General features: G+C 45.5%; 1 protein-coding gene across 1 annotated transcript in view; it reads left to right on the forward strand.

Annotated features, from left to right (window-relative positions):
• The window catches only part of CNNM1 (cyclin and CBS domain divalent metal cation transport mediator 1), a 52,098-nt gene that overhangs the window by 24,111 nt on the left and 11,297 nt on the right, over positions 1-16,690 (forward strand). Inside the window, exons 2-6 of the mRNA XM_004579973.3 lie at positions 1,224-1,367; positions 3,639-3,779; positions 4,977-5,146; positions 6,620-6,719; positions 7,433-7,480. Coding sequence (XP_004580030.2) covers positions 1,224-1,367; positions 3,639-3,779; positions 4,977-5,146; positions 6,620-6,719; positions 7,433-7,480 — 603 coding nt within the window. The remainder of the gene's footprint in view (positions 1-1,223; positions 1,368-3,638; positions 3,780-4,976; positions 5,147-6,619; positions 6,720-7,432; positions 7,481-16,690) is intronic.

A 16,690-nucleotide genomic window follows, 5' to 3' on the forward strand; every position in this document is an offset into this window, starting at 1 on the left:
TGATTTGGAGAATGTGTTAAGTGATATTAGTTCCTAATTCTGGGTGAGAGGTTGTTACATAGCAGAGGTTAATTTGCCCAGAGGTTGATTTGCTCAACAATAGTAACTGTGATAGTTAGCAAGGGGGTTGTTGGGAGCAGGAAAACGACTTCTGACTTGATTCTTCCTAGTGTAAACCCTTGGTCTTCTTATCAGAGTATTCAGCCTCCTTCAGCTAACATATGTTTCCTGAAATGTGAAAGTTGGAAGGAAAGAAATTTAACTGGCTTTGAGGATAGTAGGTAACTTCTCTAAAAGCATGAGGGATATAAAAGTGTAAGGTTTGCAGAGGCTGGGAAAAGGAGAAGGTGGAGAGGATGATCAAGAGGAAAAGGGTACAGTTGGATAGGAAGAATGACTTTTTAAAAAGATTTATTTATTTCAAAGGTAGAGTTACAAAGAGAAAAGGAGAGAGATCTTCCATTTCTGCATCACTTCCCAAAAGGCTGCAACATCTGGAGCTGGGCCAGTCCGAAGCCAGGAGCTAGGAGCTTCATCTGAGTCTCCCACGTGGGTGTAGGGGCCCAAATATTTGGGCCATCCTCTGCTGCTTTGCTAGGCACATTAGCAGGGAGCTAGATCAAAAAAAATGGAGCAACCAGGACTCAAATTAGTGCCCGTGTGGGATGCTGGCCTCACAGAAGCCACTTTACCTATTATGCCACAGCCAGATAAGGAGACCTATAGTGCAGTAGAGTGACTGACTGTGGTTGGCAGCAACTAATTGTTCATTGCAAAATGTTAGTAGAGAAGCTTTTGAATCTTTCCAACATGGAAATGGTGTTTGAGGCAATGAGTAGGTCATTTACTCATGCATACGTGTATTGAAATAACACTATACCCAATACATATATACAACTATTATGTATCAATTGAAAATGGTTATGCACCACATAATAATGACTTGGTCAAGTGCAAGATGCCTATATGAACACAGTCCCATGAGATTATATTGCCCAGTGATGTTATGGCCATCTTGGTTTATGCAAGTATACTTCATGTTGTTAGCATAGTAATGCGGTTTGCATTTGTAAGAGCTGACACACATCGTATTTTAGGAAAGTTCTGAGATGAGTTCAGTCCTGAGATTGATCAGACAGCAATTTTGTATCCCTGTCTCACAAGGAAAGAAAAATCTCTGCAAATGTCCCAGATATTTCATGGTGATTCCATATGTTCTCTAGGAAAATCTCACTTGGCTATCGTCCAGCGGGTGAATAATGAGGGAGAAGGGGACCCCTTCTACGAGGTGATGGGCATTGTCACACTGGAGGACATCATTGAGGAGATCATCAAGTCAGAGATCCTGGATGAAACGGATTTGTACAGTAAGTGCATGGCCTTGGCTGTTCTCCAAGTTTATCCTGTTTGCCTCTAAGACTGCGGGGACAGCCCTTACCGATACAGTGTGAACGGTGTCACAGAAAGCTCTGTGGATTCACCCGAGTCACTGGGAACATGCTAGCTAAATGCTTACCTGGAGGGCACCTTCGGGAATGGAGCCAAGACTCTGAAAGGAACTACTGAAGAAAACACGGGGTACCCAGAATGGAGCCTCAAGGTCTCTCTGCCCTTGCTTCAGTCCTGTGTTACTCCTTTATTGTCTCTTCCTCTGCCTGGATTCAGTCCCATTATAGCCCCTGGGGTTCCAGTCAGAGTCTACGCATGATCATGAGGCTGCCCACTCCATCCTAAGCCAAAACCTTCAATGTCCCTGCCCCAACACTCTGCTTCTCTCTTAAGCTTTTCAGCCCAGGTTTCTGTTCCCCCCAGCTTCTCTCCCTGGCAAGGCGTCTGCCTGTCTCCAGTCCCTGGGCTCTTCTCCTGCCTTATCCTGTTCCAGGAACGATATGAGTGGCTGCCTGGGTTACTGAGCCTTATCAAAGCTTTGCTGTCAGCCATTCCAAAGGCGACGCTGTCTTTGGGTCTCTGGGATGGGAATGTCATCCCCGGGCCAGGAAACATTTCCTCCTCAGGATTTTAGCTCTTCCTCCTCTGCTAGAAGCAGCCTTGTAGAAACTGACTGCTGGGATGTAAAACTTGGATACTCCAGGCAGTATGGCAGGGAGCAGTACACAGAGTAACTTGCCTGGGATTAAGAAGAACACAAAGCTAAATGGTGGTCCCCATCTTCTCAGGAACTAGCACATCCCTCACCAGGAAGCAGGTGGCCAGGCAGGGAATGAGCTCAGAAGTGCCCTCTCCCTCCCCACTCCATGCCCCCTTCTCCACCTTTGGTCCACCAGCTTTGCTTTACAATTCCCAAGAGTCTCAGTAGGCAAATAGGTGAAGATATTCACACTAAAGTGTCAGTGGCTAGTGGAAGTCTGAATGTCCTCCCAGGACATTTAAGCCAGCTAATGCTCCAGACCAGCTGTGAAATCAAAGAGCAAGGATCCAGGAATACTGTGTCTCTCTTTACATGACTGCTACTTCTTACAGAATCTGGGTTTCTGAGTCTGGGCCTGCATACTGTTGCAAGCTGATCAATATGAGGCTCCTTTCAGGGGCCAGATGACTACAGAAGCCTCCAGTTAAAGGCAGTCCCCAACGAGCTGCATGGGTGGAAGAGCACCTCCTCCCTCTACACAGAAACCCAAAGGATCTGGCAAAAAACACTCCCCAAGAAGAGAGGGTGCATACAGGGGAGCCAGATTCCAGGAGAAAGCCCTAACCCCTCTCCCTCCTTCTCTGCCCAGTTCCCCTTAAAGCGGATGAGATAGGGCCACAGTTTCAATGTTTTATGCCAAATTCAAGGAAGGCAAAAGACAAATGTCCATGGAAAACATTCCCCATACCACATTAAATTAGAAAAAACAGTTTCTTAATCAATAACCACATTCCCAATACGTAAGTTCTTGAGACTCCAGGCCAAGCCACAGGCCCACCTTCATAGATTGTAGCTCCATTACTGTTTCTTCTCTTTCCTTTTTTTTTTTTTTCCCATGTTTCCCTCAATTCTTCCCCAGTGGAGGAGCAGGGGATTAAACAGAAGAGGTGATGTCTACTCTCATTCCTTGCAAGCCTTGGGTTGCCACCAAGACCCTGGTTTAAGTAACCATGGAAAGACCAGGGAAAAGGAAAGGAACAGAGGCAGGTACTCCCTGAGACCCGCCAACCCCCTGATGCTAAGAATGCAGGTACGTCCTGCCTGTGTGACTGCATAAAGGACGTTCACAGTAACTTCTAGTGGGACTCTCCTAAGAAATGTACAGGATGAGTAAGAAAGCTGTTGCTGATTCTTGCCAGCCTCCTTATGTAGCTTCAAGCAAACAAAAACTGATGCTTAGAGATGTTGCAAAGCTAGAAGATAGGGGAACCCTAGCATCTTGAACTTGGGAGTTCCACAGTCACCACCTAAGTGTGAAGAACACTGAGAGGATGAGAGCCATCTTCCGGTTTAGACCAAGATAGCCACCTCTATTCCTCAGCAGCACCCTTCCACTCCCTGGGAAAGAGGTGTGGTCACCCGTGCTTGGTGCTGCAGAATGTGCGTGTGGTCCCAAAGGATCTCCCTGTCCTGTGTGACTCTGGGTAAACCTCCAAAGACTAGCAATGATTCTGAGATAGCTGTCTTCTGTCCCCTACAACCGCCGTAGCTGACAATCGGAAGAAGCAGCGGGTCCCACACCGGGAGAGGAAACGGCATGACTTTTCCTTATTCAAGCTTTCCGACTCGGAGATCAGGGTGAAGATCTCGCCCCAGCTTCTTTTAGCCACACACCGCTTCATGGCCACAGGTAAGACCCTGCCCATTCTCCCTGGGTCTACACTCCAGAGCAGCTGAAGCAGAATTGAGACCAGAGATGCAGGTGCTTTCTAATATTGAAACAAGCAGCTGGTGCTGCCAGTTACTGCTCTGGGAAGGAAATGGCTTCAGAGAGGATGGCAGATGCCACATGCTGTCATGTGTATCCCAGACCTGACTTTTTTCCTCTCCAGAAAAGTGCTACAGCAGCCATGGTTGTGCTTTCCCCTTCCTGTGCCCACTCCCTGGCTACAGCCTGAGGCCATCCCATCCTGCTAGAGTTGGGATGCCCCAGAGTATTCAGGCAAGAAAGTAGTTTTCCTACCTAGCTGCAAGACTCTGGGGTCCATTCTGAAATTACAGAAATGGGCTGTGAATCTTGGGGTCTTCAAAAGAAAAAATCAGAGAATCCTCAGATAAACTCCTTCTTGTGAAGAGGTGGTTTGTCTTTGAGCTGTCTGAGCCTGTCATCCATGCTGACGCATGCGCTGTCCTACAGTGACCATCGCTAGGTTTACTATGTAATTCCTCTGTTTCAGATGTATTTCTTATAGGAAGAGTGTTAGCACAGCTCCAGGTACTAAGAAGTGGAAGATTTTAAGATGAATTTTCTTTAAAGAAGGCTTTTTAACATGTCATCTAGTTCTGAACATAGATTTCTTGTAAGTTCTGCCTCTTTGCCTAGGGCAAACAGCGGTACTTGCATCTTTTTCATATATATATAGAGAGAGATAATATATAAATATGATGCAGTGGTGATTCACATTACTGACAACTCGTCACTTAAAGAACAGCCTGTCTCCGTCTACTTGGGCTTTCATTCCATTCAAGATTAATTCTCAGAATTTCATTCGGTTATAGCATTTGTCATTCACATGGCTTAGTTACCCATGCCCAACTTTAAAATCAAAGAGAACACTAATAACAAACGAACATTTCCAAAACAGACATGTTTCTCTTGAGATGCACATCTAGGGACCCCCTGGCCCTTGAGGGATGCATGCTTAGGTTAGGATTGCCCTCCCCAAGGAAACCTCAGAAGTCCTGCCAGCTTGGTGCCCTGGAGCCCTACGGGAGTGATCCAGCTGCAACTCCCTGTTTTACTCACTCTGACTCCTGCCAGCTGTCGCTGCAACAAGAGGTGAGACCCAGGAGGTGCTAATTTCACCCTTCCTCCATTCTCACCTAGAAGTAGAGCCCTTCAAGTCTCTGTACCTTTCGGAGAAGATCCTGCTCCGGCTCCTAAAGCATCCCAATGTGATCCAGGAACTGAAATTTGATGAGAAGAACAAGAAGGCCCCAGAACACTACCTCTACCAGCGCAACCGCCCTGTGGACTACTTCGTGTTGCTTCTACAGGTAGGTGGGAAAGTAAAGGCACTTCTGAGGACGAGACCATGTTCAAGGTGAAGAGGAATAGCCAGGCCTCCCTCAGTTCCAAGCTCAAGACTTGGCTGTTTGCCCCCAGAACAAGGGCTGCTAGGAATTTCTGCATGACCCACAGTAAGGGCCCAGACCTGGAAGACTGAAGTCAAGAAGTGGTAGTATCTTCGACGGCATCTCTTCTGACTACTATCTGTGTCTGGTATCTCACACAGTGAGTACTTTCACTATAGAGAGTCTGCTTTTGAACTTCAATTCAGTAACACTTCTTTCTCTTTGACTGTCTCCCCCAAAAATGAAACAGCCTACTCCCTCCTGCACTTAGACAATTCTTAAAACCCTTCCCTTTGCTGATGTCTCACCCGACCCTGTTTTTCCAGGAGCCATATTGCACCTTTCACAGAACTTTGAATATTTTCTCCCTTATGAATATCAGGAAGGGGAAATTGACCAAGTAGAAGAAGGACAGTGTCTTCCCACGCTCACCTACAGACCATCACCTTCTCCCTTGGATGCCTAGCTGGGTCCTAGATAAGAGTCAGGCTTGGTTCTGGCTCATGGCCCTACTGTGCCCTAGCCTGCATCCTCTGCTAGCTCTGTCACTGATCCTCTGTCTCCTGCTGACAGTCTCAGGGACCTAAAGTTCAGGGGTGGTTTAAAGCCTTGATGAAGCTCACATTAGCTTAGAAACACTCTCCCTTTGCTGCCGTCCAGCTGATGCTCAGACTCTGATTTGCCTCCCAAGCGGCCTTCCAACAAGCCCCAAGGAAGAGACCTCATGCCCTTCACGACTGGGGATCAAGATGGGCCCCGTTACATTATTTACATAATGTAATGGACATATGCACTCTATTGTCTTCTGCTTAATATAAAAATTAATTTTTAAATAATATATGTAATAGCAAGAGGGTAGGCTCAGAAACCATACAGATGTGCATTTAAAATTTTCATATTGCCATTTCTCTACTAAGCTTGACCAAGTTATTCTCTGAGCCTGAAACATGATTTGTCTGCAAACAAGGGATCCCCATGTGGCTGTAGGCTGACTGAAGGAGACGCCATGAGGTACATATAACACAGCAACAGGCCCCTAGACAAACACTAAACACTATTATTATTTGCTCTTATTATTGATGATAACATTATATTTTATCTCAGTCAGATTCAATTAAAGTTTAATCTGTAGGACCATAGGTTAGCTGGCACTTGGACCTGTGTCACAGAATTTCAAAGAAGCTGGGTTATTCGTGACTAGATGCTGCTTTGTGAGCAATGAAGCAATGAATTTAGTGTAAAGAACTACCAGCGTTAGAGGTGCTGTTTGCGAAATGTAAATCAGCGCAGAATTAGCATTCTCCTGTGGTAAGAACAGCAGATGTGTTTGGGATTCTAGTCAAAGAAAGATCTGGATGTGCTCGTGTGTACCCTTATGCTTCTTCCCTTCTCCAGGGTAAAGTAGAGGTGGAGGTTGGAAAGGAAGGCCTTCGCTTCGAGAATGGAGCCTTCACCTACTATGGGGTCCCAGCCATCATGACCACTGCCTGCTCAGGTATTCCAGTTTCCAAGCCACGACTCACTGGAGAAGCAATGAAATGTTGTAGAAAAAGCATTCAGGTGCAAGTCTGCTTTGATTCCTGGAACAGACGATGGACAAGCTATTAACTTGCTTTAATTTTCTCCCCTGCAAAATGAGTATAAAACTCACTTTTCATTCAGAATTCATTTATGCTAAAGAAAAAAAGTGACGAAAGAGGTCTGGCATTGTGGTGCAGTAGATTAAGCCAGCATCCCATATGGTTCAAGACCTGGCTCTTGTGCTTTGGATGCAACTCCCTGCTGGCACACCTGTGAAGCAACAGGTGCTGCTTCAAGCCTTGGGCCCAGGCCACCCATGGTGTAGACCTGATGGAGTTCCTGGCTCCTGGCTTTGGCTTGTCTGTTGCGGCTATTTTGGTAGTGAATAAGCAGATAGAAGATCTGTGGGTATATGTCACTCTGCATTTCAAATAAATATGTTTGTTTAAGGTGTTAAAAAATTAAGCAGGAGAAAGCTCTCACATTATCAAGTGTTCATGTTAGAGAGTGGTTTAGTTTCAGTAAGATAGAGTTTCCCTGCCTTTTTGCTCTAGTTTCCTACCCTTCCATTCGATTGCCTGGTTTTACAGGGTTGTCTGGTGCTGAGGGTGGAGTAGATGAAGGGAGATTCGCTTAAAAAGGTGTGTTTTCTGAACTGCCTCTGAGGGTGCATCCTTCTCTCCTTAGATAATGATGTGCGGAAGGTTGGGAGCCTGGCTGGATCCTCGGTTTTTCGTATGTATCCCTCCAACCCCTTCCCCGCCCTCCCTGTCACAGTCCTGCCTCATCCCACTCTGGGGACCTGGACCAGGCACTATGAGCCAGGGATGAGGCAAGCACAAATGTTGGCAGTCTCTGTGATGCTCTGCCAGGAATGCTGCTGTCTGCCAGGTACCCACTAACCATGGGTGCTTAGGTTCTGTGTGTCTGGAATGTTTCCTGCAGCTTCTCTGCTCACAGGCAAGTGACAAACAGTAGGGAAGTGGAGGGCCAGGGGCCGTGAGTGGAAGCACCACTTCCTGCCATCTGCCAGGAAAAGCAGGCAGGTAATATGTGTGTGCTTTGGTGGATGAAGGCTCAAGCTTTCCTTCTCCACAGTGATCATTCACCTCCCTGCCTTTAGCTGAAAGCTCTCAGGTGATACATACTGAGGGCTCATCCTCAGTAAGAAATGACTGCAGGATTTGGGGCTGTAGGCTCCAGTCTAGTGCTTGTTCACCCTCCTCTCAGGTGGTGCAGAGGTGGCTGCCAGCTGACTGTGCATGCTGCTGGTGGGGGCTGGCACAAGGCTGATGGCTGGTCTGCTCTTTTCTCTCTGTGCTGTGCCTTCTGGCTGCCTCCTGAGCACCGTTACTGCACTTTCGTTTTCAGGGCATGGAATTGATGGTGAAATAAGTGTGAGCCAAAAAGAGTTATTTCTCTAGATTTCTTTCTCATTTGTTGATATCAATGTTGCGTTGCTGTCAGCTGTTAGTGTGCATGGTGGCCATGTTAATGCCAAATGAGATATTTCTTCTCATTATGAAAAGGATTCTTTGTGTAGTGCTTTGTATTGGGATTTATCAGGGTGTCCCTGCATATAATAACACAGTCCCTGGAGCACGACAAGGTAGATAACATTTGAACATGAGACACTGAAGAAATGACCTGCTACAAACTACCCAGCAAGTTGATAACTTACAGAGGAGCATTCCAGTGCCCTAGCTAGTTCACACAGCACAATAAAAATGCAGATTTTAGAGCCACCACATTCTGGAACACAATATGGAAATAATGGGGCAATTTATAGTGTGATTAATTTCACATTCTAGCCAAGCATGTGGCTAAAATGAAGTCTAAATGCCTGTCCACTTGAGGGGGATGTGTACCTGGTGCATTATTATACTGACGGAAGCCAACCATCTCAATCAGGGTTGATGAAGGGAGCATCCGTCCTTGGTGTCAGAATTTAAGAAGAGTGAGGAACCGGTCACAGCACTGGAGGAACACCTTTGTCCCTAATGAGGATTTCCACCATCCATCACATTAAGGACTCCTTAACACACTCTTAGGAGTATGATAGGTTGCATACAAATGAGGCCTATTCTGCCCATTCCAGAAGACCAAAAGAGATGGGAACTCTGGGGTAAGTTCCAGAATACCAAAAGAGGTGGGAACTCTGAGGAAAGTTCCAGAAGACCAAAAGAGGTGGGAACTCTAAAGAAGGTTCCAGAAGACCAAAACAGGTGGGAACTCTGAGGAAAGTTCCAGAAGACCAAAAGAGGTGGGAACTCTAAGAAGGTTTCAGAAGACCAAAGAGGTGGGAACTCTGAGGAAAGTTCCAGAAGACCAAAAGAGCTGGAAACTCTGAGGAAGGAGGGCTGCGTAAGGCTCCCCTTCCCACCGACTGGATAACCTTTCTTTAAAAAATCTACTTAGATTTTCTAAGTAGAAGGAAGATAAAACATGCTATCCTCCTTTCCTTCTTTCCTGTTTCTAGTCCTTTCTGTCAGAATCCTACAGGTTATCAGTGAGAGGAGGGAACCTGCAAGACCTACAGAAACTGATCTCTCCTTTCAAACCAGTTAGCTGAAAGGAAGTATTTGATTCTTTTTCCCTCCCCACATTTCTGATCCATCTTCATAAATATTCATTAATATGTCATGTCATGAATACTTAAGCAGGTTAAACACAGCAGCTGGGAGGGCCTGATGGGAAGGCAGTGCTGGGCTCCCAGCATACTTGTCAGCTCCAGAGGAGCATCCCAGACAAAATGCTGCCCACATGCTCCCCACGGGGGCACTGTCTGGCCTTATGATTGACATCGCTAATCTCTGAGTCACCCTCAGCATGGTCCATTTTATTTTCTTATCTTTATTGAAAGTGACTTTGTAGGAGAACCCAATCCCCATGTTTCCCAAGGCATGATCCCTTTTTGTAGAGAAGTGATGTCATGAAGATGCAGAACCAGACTGTCTCACCCACTTTGCTGTTTGTCTCTTTCCTTTTGTGTTTATCTTCTCTTTTTGCAACTCACACATCCTTGGCCCCTGATTCTTTAGTGCCCGTGTCTGTGTCACGTACCTTCGCCTTCAGCAGAGGGGACTCTCTGGCAGGCTCACCAGGTAAACATGCATGGATGTTTCGATTCTCTGTAAGTCCAAGTGGTATACAAGCAGCTTTGTGTCTTGGTCACTATCCTGTTTGAGAATTAATCTCTGCCAACAAGCATGCCCATGTCAAAGACATAGTGTGTCACATTAATAATGCTCTCAAGCACACACAACCCAGGCATTGCTGTTTCTGCAGCATCGTTTGTGAAGTTGCCTTCCAGGGACAGATCTCAGTACTCATGGGAAAATGATGGGATAGAGGTAGTGGGAGTTTCTCCTTGTAGTTTGTCTAGGGGATAAGCAGTGAGCAAAAGAAAAATAGGAAGAAATTGGGTGACACTCTGCTTTATTCCTACCATCCGCTTTCCCGTCTATGTGGCTCTGCCTATAGCTAGCCACCAATCCATATTCACCTCCCTTTAAAATGTGATCATCATATTCCCTCTGCTCTATTCTTACAAAGGAAGCTGTTCTTAAAATTTCCAAACCAATTTTTCATTAGGCTTAACCTGTCTTGTTAATGAAATGAGTTACTGAATTTCTTTTTAATCAAATAAAGTAGCTCCTTGTTGAGCTCTACGATGATCCAATTGGATAGAATGTAATAAATCTGAACTATCCAATAATTAGTCATATTATTTTCATTTGTAGAGAATGATCTCTTATGCTTATAGAGCAAGTAATGACCAAGACAGGAACCTATTTGCCAAATTGCCTGGCAGTTAGAACACAATCCAATGCTAAGTTAATAGTTGTGAGATCTCACTGTATCCTCTGTCATCAACAATTTAGTTATATTTTGTTGCCTGGATTAGACACCCTCAACTTTTAAAGGGGCTGTGTCCTAAGACCTCCAACCCTTAAATCTGCAACTTGACAGGTATCTATGTTGGTCTCTTTTCTCTCAAACCTTGTTTTCCCATCAAAAATCATCTGTTTCCCACATTTGTCTTCATAGGACAAGTCACTATCTCCTCACCAATGTTCTTTGTCTCACTGGAGAGTGATTTTCCACTGAACGAGTTTTTCTTGCTTTGTGAGAGCTCCTGCCTTCATGAAAATTCCTGGAGAATAGAGTTGCCCTCCTCAACCAAATGGTCTACTCCCACATGCCAACAAAATTAGAAATGACTGCTTCATGGGCATTCAAGATCCTTCACATGCAGAGAATCTTGGGGAAGGTCAAGCAAGTGCTATGAAAGTTCCACAAGAGAGGGAGAACATACATTTCTAAGAGATTTTTTCAGCCAAAGGGATCAAAGCAAGACTGTATTTTCCTTTTGAATTAAGCTTTTGTTAACTTGATGACCTAGTTCACTATAAATTTCCAGTTTAGGGAGGTACATTCTAACTCATCACTGTTTATCATGACAACTTCATGGTAACACATGCCAGGCAGAGTCAAGTGGCTGGTTTTCTGAAGTCCCTGATACTCCTGATCCAGCCTTGCTGGTGCCCTGGGCCCCGTAGAGCTTGTTGCATCATCCACACGTGTTCCATAATTGTGGGTCTTCAATCTGACAGAAAAAGAGCCAGGGCATGCTGATTCCAACCCCAGACTCAACTCTGGTGGAGCAATGACAGGTGCAACGGAAGGAAAGGAGAGAGAGAGTGCATCTTTCCTTCTTTAGCTCTCTGTTGGTTTTCGTTCACAGCCAACTACACTGCCTTCTCAATGTTCAAGTGACCTCCCAAGACCTATAGTATTGGATTCCCTCTGCCACTCTGTTTTCTGACCATATCACCTGGAGTTTTATGGAAAGGGGTCCTGGACTCCTTCTTCCCCATATTTTATGTCTGGTTCTGATCCAATAATTACCACACTGCACAAGTCTTAATGCCATCTTACCAAAGGAACCATAAATTCTGTAAGTTACTAGGGTCTTTAAATTGAAAAAGAACTCTATTATTGTTTTACTTGAGCTCCACAGCTGCCTTAGAAGATAGGCAGGAATTATTGTGGGCAAACAGTAAGTATGTGTAGGTAGAGGGGTAGGCATTAGAATCCCCAAGACTTGGACCCTGTCATCATCTGGCCAGAGGCCTCCAGGTTTCTTTGAATGTAGGCACGTGGTACGGATTTGCATTTTAAAAGCAGCCTGCTAATGAATGTGGTGTTCAAAGGAGTCCCTGCACCAAATACTGCAACCTATTGTTTGACTACAAATCACCAGCCACAGGGAGTTTCTTTAGCCTTAGTTTTAAAAAGGAGAGCTGAGTGGTTTGTGGATTTTCCCCAGAATGTCGAGTAATTAGCCAACTGAAATTTCATTTAGAAGTGAAACATCTGAGCAGACCCACGGCTCCTATTCATTCTTCCCTGTCCTGATGATGAAGGTAACTAAGAATATCCACGACAATCCTTCCAGATCCACAGAAGTACAGAGAAGGGAGAAATGTCAGAGCCAATGTGTCAGAGAAATTTCCAGTGTACAACTGTCCATCCAGAGTGTGCTTTGAAATCAATGATAATAAGAGTTTTCTCTCAGATTATGCAAAAAATGAAATAATTGTTTTACTTTTCAAAACGTGGCAAGTGGAAATATTCCTCTGGGTTGGCTCTTGTAGTAAACATTTGGGAACCATTAAAGCTTCATGTAATGTGAGCGAGTTCATCTGGGATCCTAACTTGGGCTGACTTGAGGAGTTCACATTGTAGCTTTGACAGAGGGCTTGCTTTTGGCATTTGCTTTTCTGATGTTAAATGTTACTACAGAGGATGAATTTTAATAATTCTAGCATGTACTCTTAGAAGCCTGGTAATTGAACTCCCCCATCCAAATTAGAGAACACAGATGGCCCAAAGCACAGTGACCATGACCAAAGGAGGTTATTCCCCATTGTCCTTCCCGATGTTACAAAAGCCATAGGCAGGCACCCACCCTGCCCCCCTTTTCTCTCAAATCCTCAAGCTGAAAGGGGCAGTAGGGTATTCTACTTTGTCCTGGCTCCTACTTCCAGGATGGGGTTGTGAGGCTCCCTAGATGAAGGTGGCAGCAGAGAAGTCAGAATCCCAGAGTTATACGTAGGTCTTGGGGGCCTTCCTGTTAGTACAAAGTGAGAAGAGATCCCACCCAGCCTCAGTACCAGTTTGTGAAATCCTCTTCCACACATTCTCCTGCTCCACATCCAGTTCCATCCCACTGTCTGCTCTGCCCAACCTCTGGGATGCCAAGTAGCCAATCAGGACAGATATCCCTTGCAAATCAATGCCTCAGTTGCTGCAGGAATGAGGTCTGTGACACATTTGTAACAGCTGGTTGGGGGCCTAAAGCAGGAAATCCAGTTCCCTGCCCCCAGTCATGCCAGAGCCAACTTGAGGGTGTCATGTAAGAGCAAAGCATGCCAGGGGCATGGGGGCTGCCTGGCCCACCTCTTGTGACAGGTCCCATGGTCAGTTTTACCCATCACTACTTGATCTGTCTCCTTTCCGACCTGCATAAACTAAGAATGTTCTTCCTTGCTTCACTCCCCCAAGTCATGCCTCTGTGCTTTTAGGAAATGCCAAGGGGAATTATACAACTTGAACTAGTTTGCCATGCTGTGGGGACACTCGTCTGTTACTGATTTCTTCTGCTTTTTTTTTATTAAAAGCATTTTTTCATTTCCATTTTCCTTGCTCAGAAATCTCTGAGTGTATGTGCACAATTACCAAAATGCCAAGTCATCAGCATCCTACCTATTGAGGAATGTCAGGCTGTGCGAAACAAAATCACTGATCTTGCACAACACTCAGATGAGCCGAGACCTTTTTTGTCATGAAATGAGGCTTCCTGTTTCTTAAAAAAAAAATGCTTTTACAGATCTGACCTTTGTAGGACAGTCATGTCTTTTGGTATGGGCCATCAATGGGGATTTTGTGACTAAACAAACTTTTTAATAGAATTTTTTATTAAAAAGAAAGACATGTTTCTCCTCCCTGCACAATAGTGCTATAGCTTGTGTTTGACCTGTGAGCCACTGTGAGTAGCAGCAAGGTACCCATGAGACAGTGAGTGGGGTTTTTGCGGGGGATAGGAGAAGGGGTTGGTCATATGGTTCTTGCTTCTCTTTCGCAGTGAGGAGAAATGATTCAGAAGTTTCTTTGGGTGGAAGGAGGTTGACAGATCACCCAGGCTCTGTTTGTCTGCTGTCCTCCATGAATGTATTTGGAGTTGTGATTTAAGAGATGGGGTATGTGCAGCTCAGGTTAGCCCAGGCAAAACCAAGCATCATCAAGAAGGGTGGTGAGTCCTTGGGAAAACTATAAGCCACAGGCCCTGCTCTGTACCCTGGGTTTTGTCCAACAAGAGTGGAAGTTTGACCAACCAGGATAAGGTAGGTTGTTCTGGATTCCACTCAGAAACCAAAGATGTCAACCTCCTGTAGGACTATATCCCCCCTCTTCCCACCCATCTTGTTCACAGCATTGAGCCTTGAGCAAAGAATCTTGACTTGCCTTCCACATACCATCCTAGAACAGTCACAGCTGGGTCTGGCCAAACCAGAAATCATTACTTTGCCTTCAGGGGACCAGAATCAGACATGAAAAGCACCTTTTTCTGTCCAGTGTTTCTCTCAGTAACAATCACCTTGGTGCTTCACTGTCATTGTCCCTCACGTTCCTGGGTCCTCTGGGAGAGGGTCCTGTCCTTGTCCAGTGCATACATAGAACCCTACATACCTGACTCAAAAACCACCTGTTCCACGGGTTGTTATTGCCTGGCCAGATAAGCAGAGAATTCTGATGTGCCCAGTGGCCTTCTCAAATTACCAGACCAAGCTCTGAGGCTTCTTGGTGTCCTTTAAGCCTAGTTGCATGGGATTTAACTCTACCTACTGCATTCCTGGAGTATCCTGCCTCCACCCCTAACTCCTTGGGGAAAACAGCTTCTGTAGAGCTCCTCTAGGTTGAGGAGAAAAAGTGTTCTGGTTCTAGAACTTGAGAGTTTGGGAACCATTTTTAACAACATCTAGATTCTAAATGAAATATCTGTAAGAGACATTTGAAATTTTACATGTTTTTAAAATTGATAGGACAGATGGACAGTTCTTCCATCCATTGGCTCACCCCTAACTTCCCACAACAGTGGGGACTGAGCTTTCCAAAGCTGAGAGCCAGGATTTCAATTTTGGACTCCATATGGATGGCAGGTTCTCAGTTACTGGTTCATCACCCCTGCCTTGCAGGGTGTGTGTTTGTAGGAAGCTTGGATTGGGAGCCAAGCTAGTATTTCAATGTGGACACTCAGATATGGAAACGGGGAGTCCCAGTGGGAGACATAACCTGTAAGCCAATACCTGCCCCCATCCCATGCAGTTTTAACTGAGTACCTGCCCTAGGCCAGGCACTGTACTGGGTATGAGGTTTGCAGGGATAATGATCTGAAAACACAAAATCATTGCCAAGTATGTGCAGCCATATAATTAGTGAGCGTTTGTGAGAAGTACTTAGAAGAAATGCACAGGGGGCAGTGATAGAGGAAACCAGGGGTATCTGTGTAGGGTGGCCAGACAAGGTCCTATGAGAAGGTGAGAGCTCAGATAACAGCTAGTGACTGAAAAGTCAGCAGCCATTAGTGGCGTTGGGGTGTGGAGAAGAGATGGCATTTGCTGAGGAAGGGGAAGCTTTGTGATCCCAGAGACCCAAGGAGGCCTACGGGCTATCATGAGCCAGGAGTGGCAAGAAGGACCCAAAATGAGACCACACAGCAAAGTGGGGGCTAGGGTACAGAGGCCTTAGGTGCCATAGCAAGGAATTTGGGTTCCATTCAGTAGGAGCGGGTTTGTGGTTTTGCAATGTTATTCCAGCAGCTGAGATGAAAGCTGATTCCTAGTGGGAGACTCGAAGGAAGGGTGATGGTCTCTGGGCCTTTGCTGGAGATGGAGACAGAACAAATGGACCTCTCGTGTTGAAGGCAGGGTTGGCCTGAAAGAATGGCAGGAGCCCAGATGACTGCTGAGCTGCTGGTTAAGTCACAGCACGGAAGTGAGAAGGGGGAGATTGGCAGTGGAGGCTTTAATTCTAGAGTCATCTCAAGATAGTTATTATAATACCTCTAATGAGAAAATTACTCAACCTGGTGTTATTTTCATCTTTCTGCTGCATGATTTGCTAGGTAGTAACAGCTTGGCAGAAAAATAGTATTGACCCTGACCCTGCATGACTCACTCCAGATAGATGGAGATCAAATCTTTGAGTTGGTGCCAGTGTTGCTTCAGGAGATTGATTAATTAAATTCCCAGGTTCCACCCTGGAAGAGCAAGAACCTGAATCTCTGGGATCTATGAAGGAACAGATTCTTCTTTTGAAACCTCTTAGCCACCTCCACCTTTTTCGGAAAGGAATGCATTTGGGAAAGGAGTGGTGTTGATTGGAAACAGAGGGGTGGGCCCGGAATGATAGCCTGGTGGCTAAATCCTCACCTTATATTTGTGTCCCAGCTGCTGCACTTCCCCTCCAGCACCCTGCTTGTGGGACTGGGAAAGCAGGAGAGGATGGCCCAAAGTCTTGTAATCCTGCACCCACAGGGAAGACCCAGAAGAAGCCCATGGCCCTGGCCATTGCAGACACTTGGGAAGTGAACCAGTAGATGGAAGATCTTTCTCTCTCTCTCTCAGTCCTTCTCTCTGTAGATCTGCCTTTTAATATATAAGTAAAATAAATAAATATTTTTTTAAAAAAAGGAAGCCTAGGGGTGGAAGGACTTTGCTGTGGTGTGCAGACTTGTCCCGAGATGAGGCCGGGCTAGCGTCAACTTCAGTGCCCTTTGTGTTGCTCTGGGGAGGACAGCTGTAACGTCTATTCTATAGTCAAGTGATGTGGTTTCCATGAGCCTTTTTCTTTGTAGTATTTTATTCCTGTCACTGAATT

This window comes from Ochotona princeps, chromosome 13 (genome assembly GCF_030435755.1).
Source record: "Ochotona princeps isolate mOchPri1 chromosome 13, mOchPri1.hap1, whole genome shotgun sequence".
Classification (NCBI taxonomy): Eukaryota; Metazoa; Chordata; class Mammalia; order Lagomorpha; family Ochotonidae; genus Ochotona; species Ochotona princeps.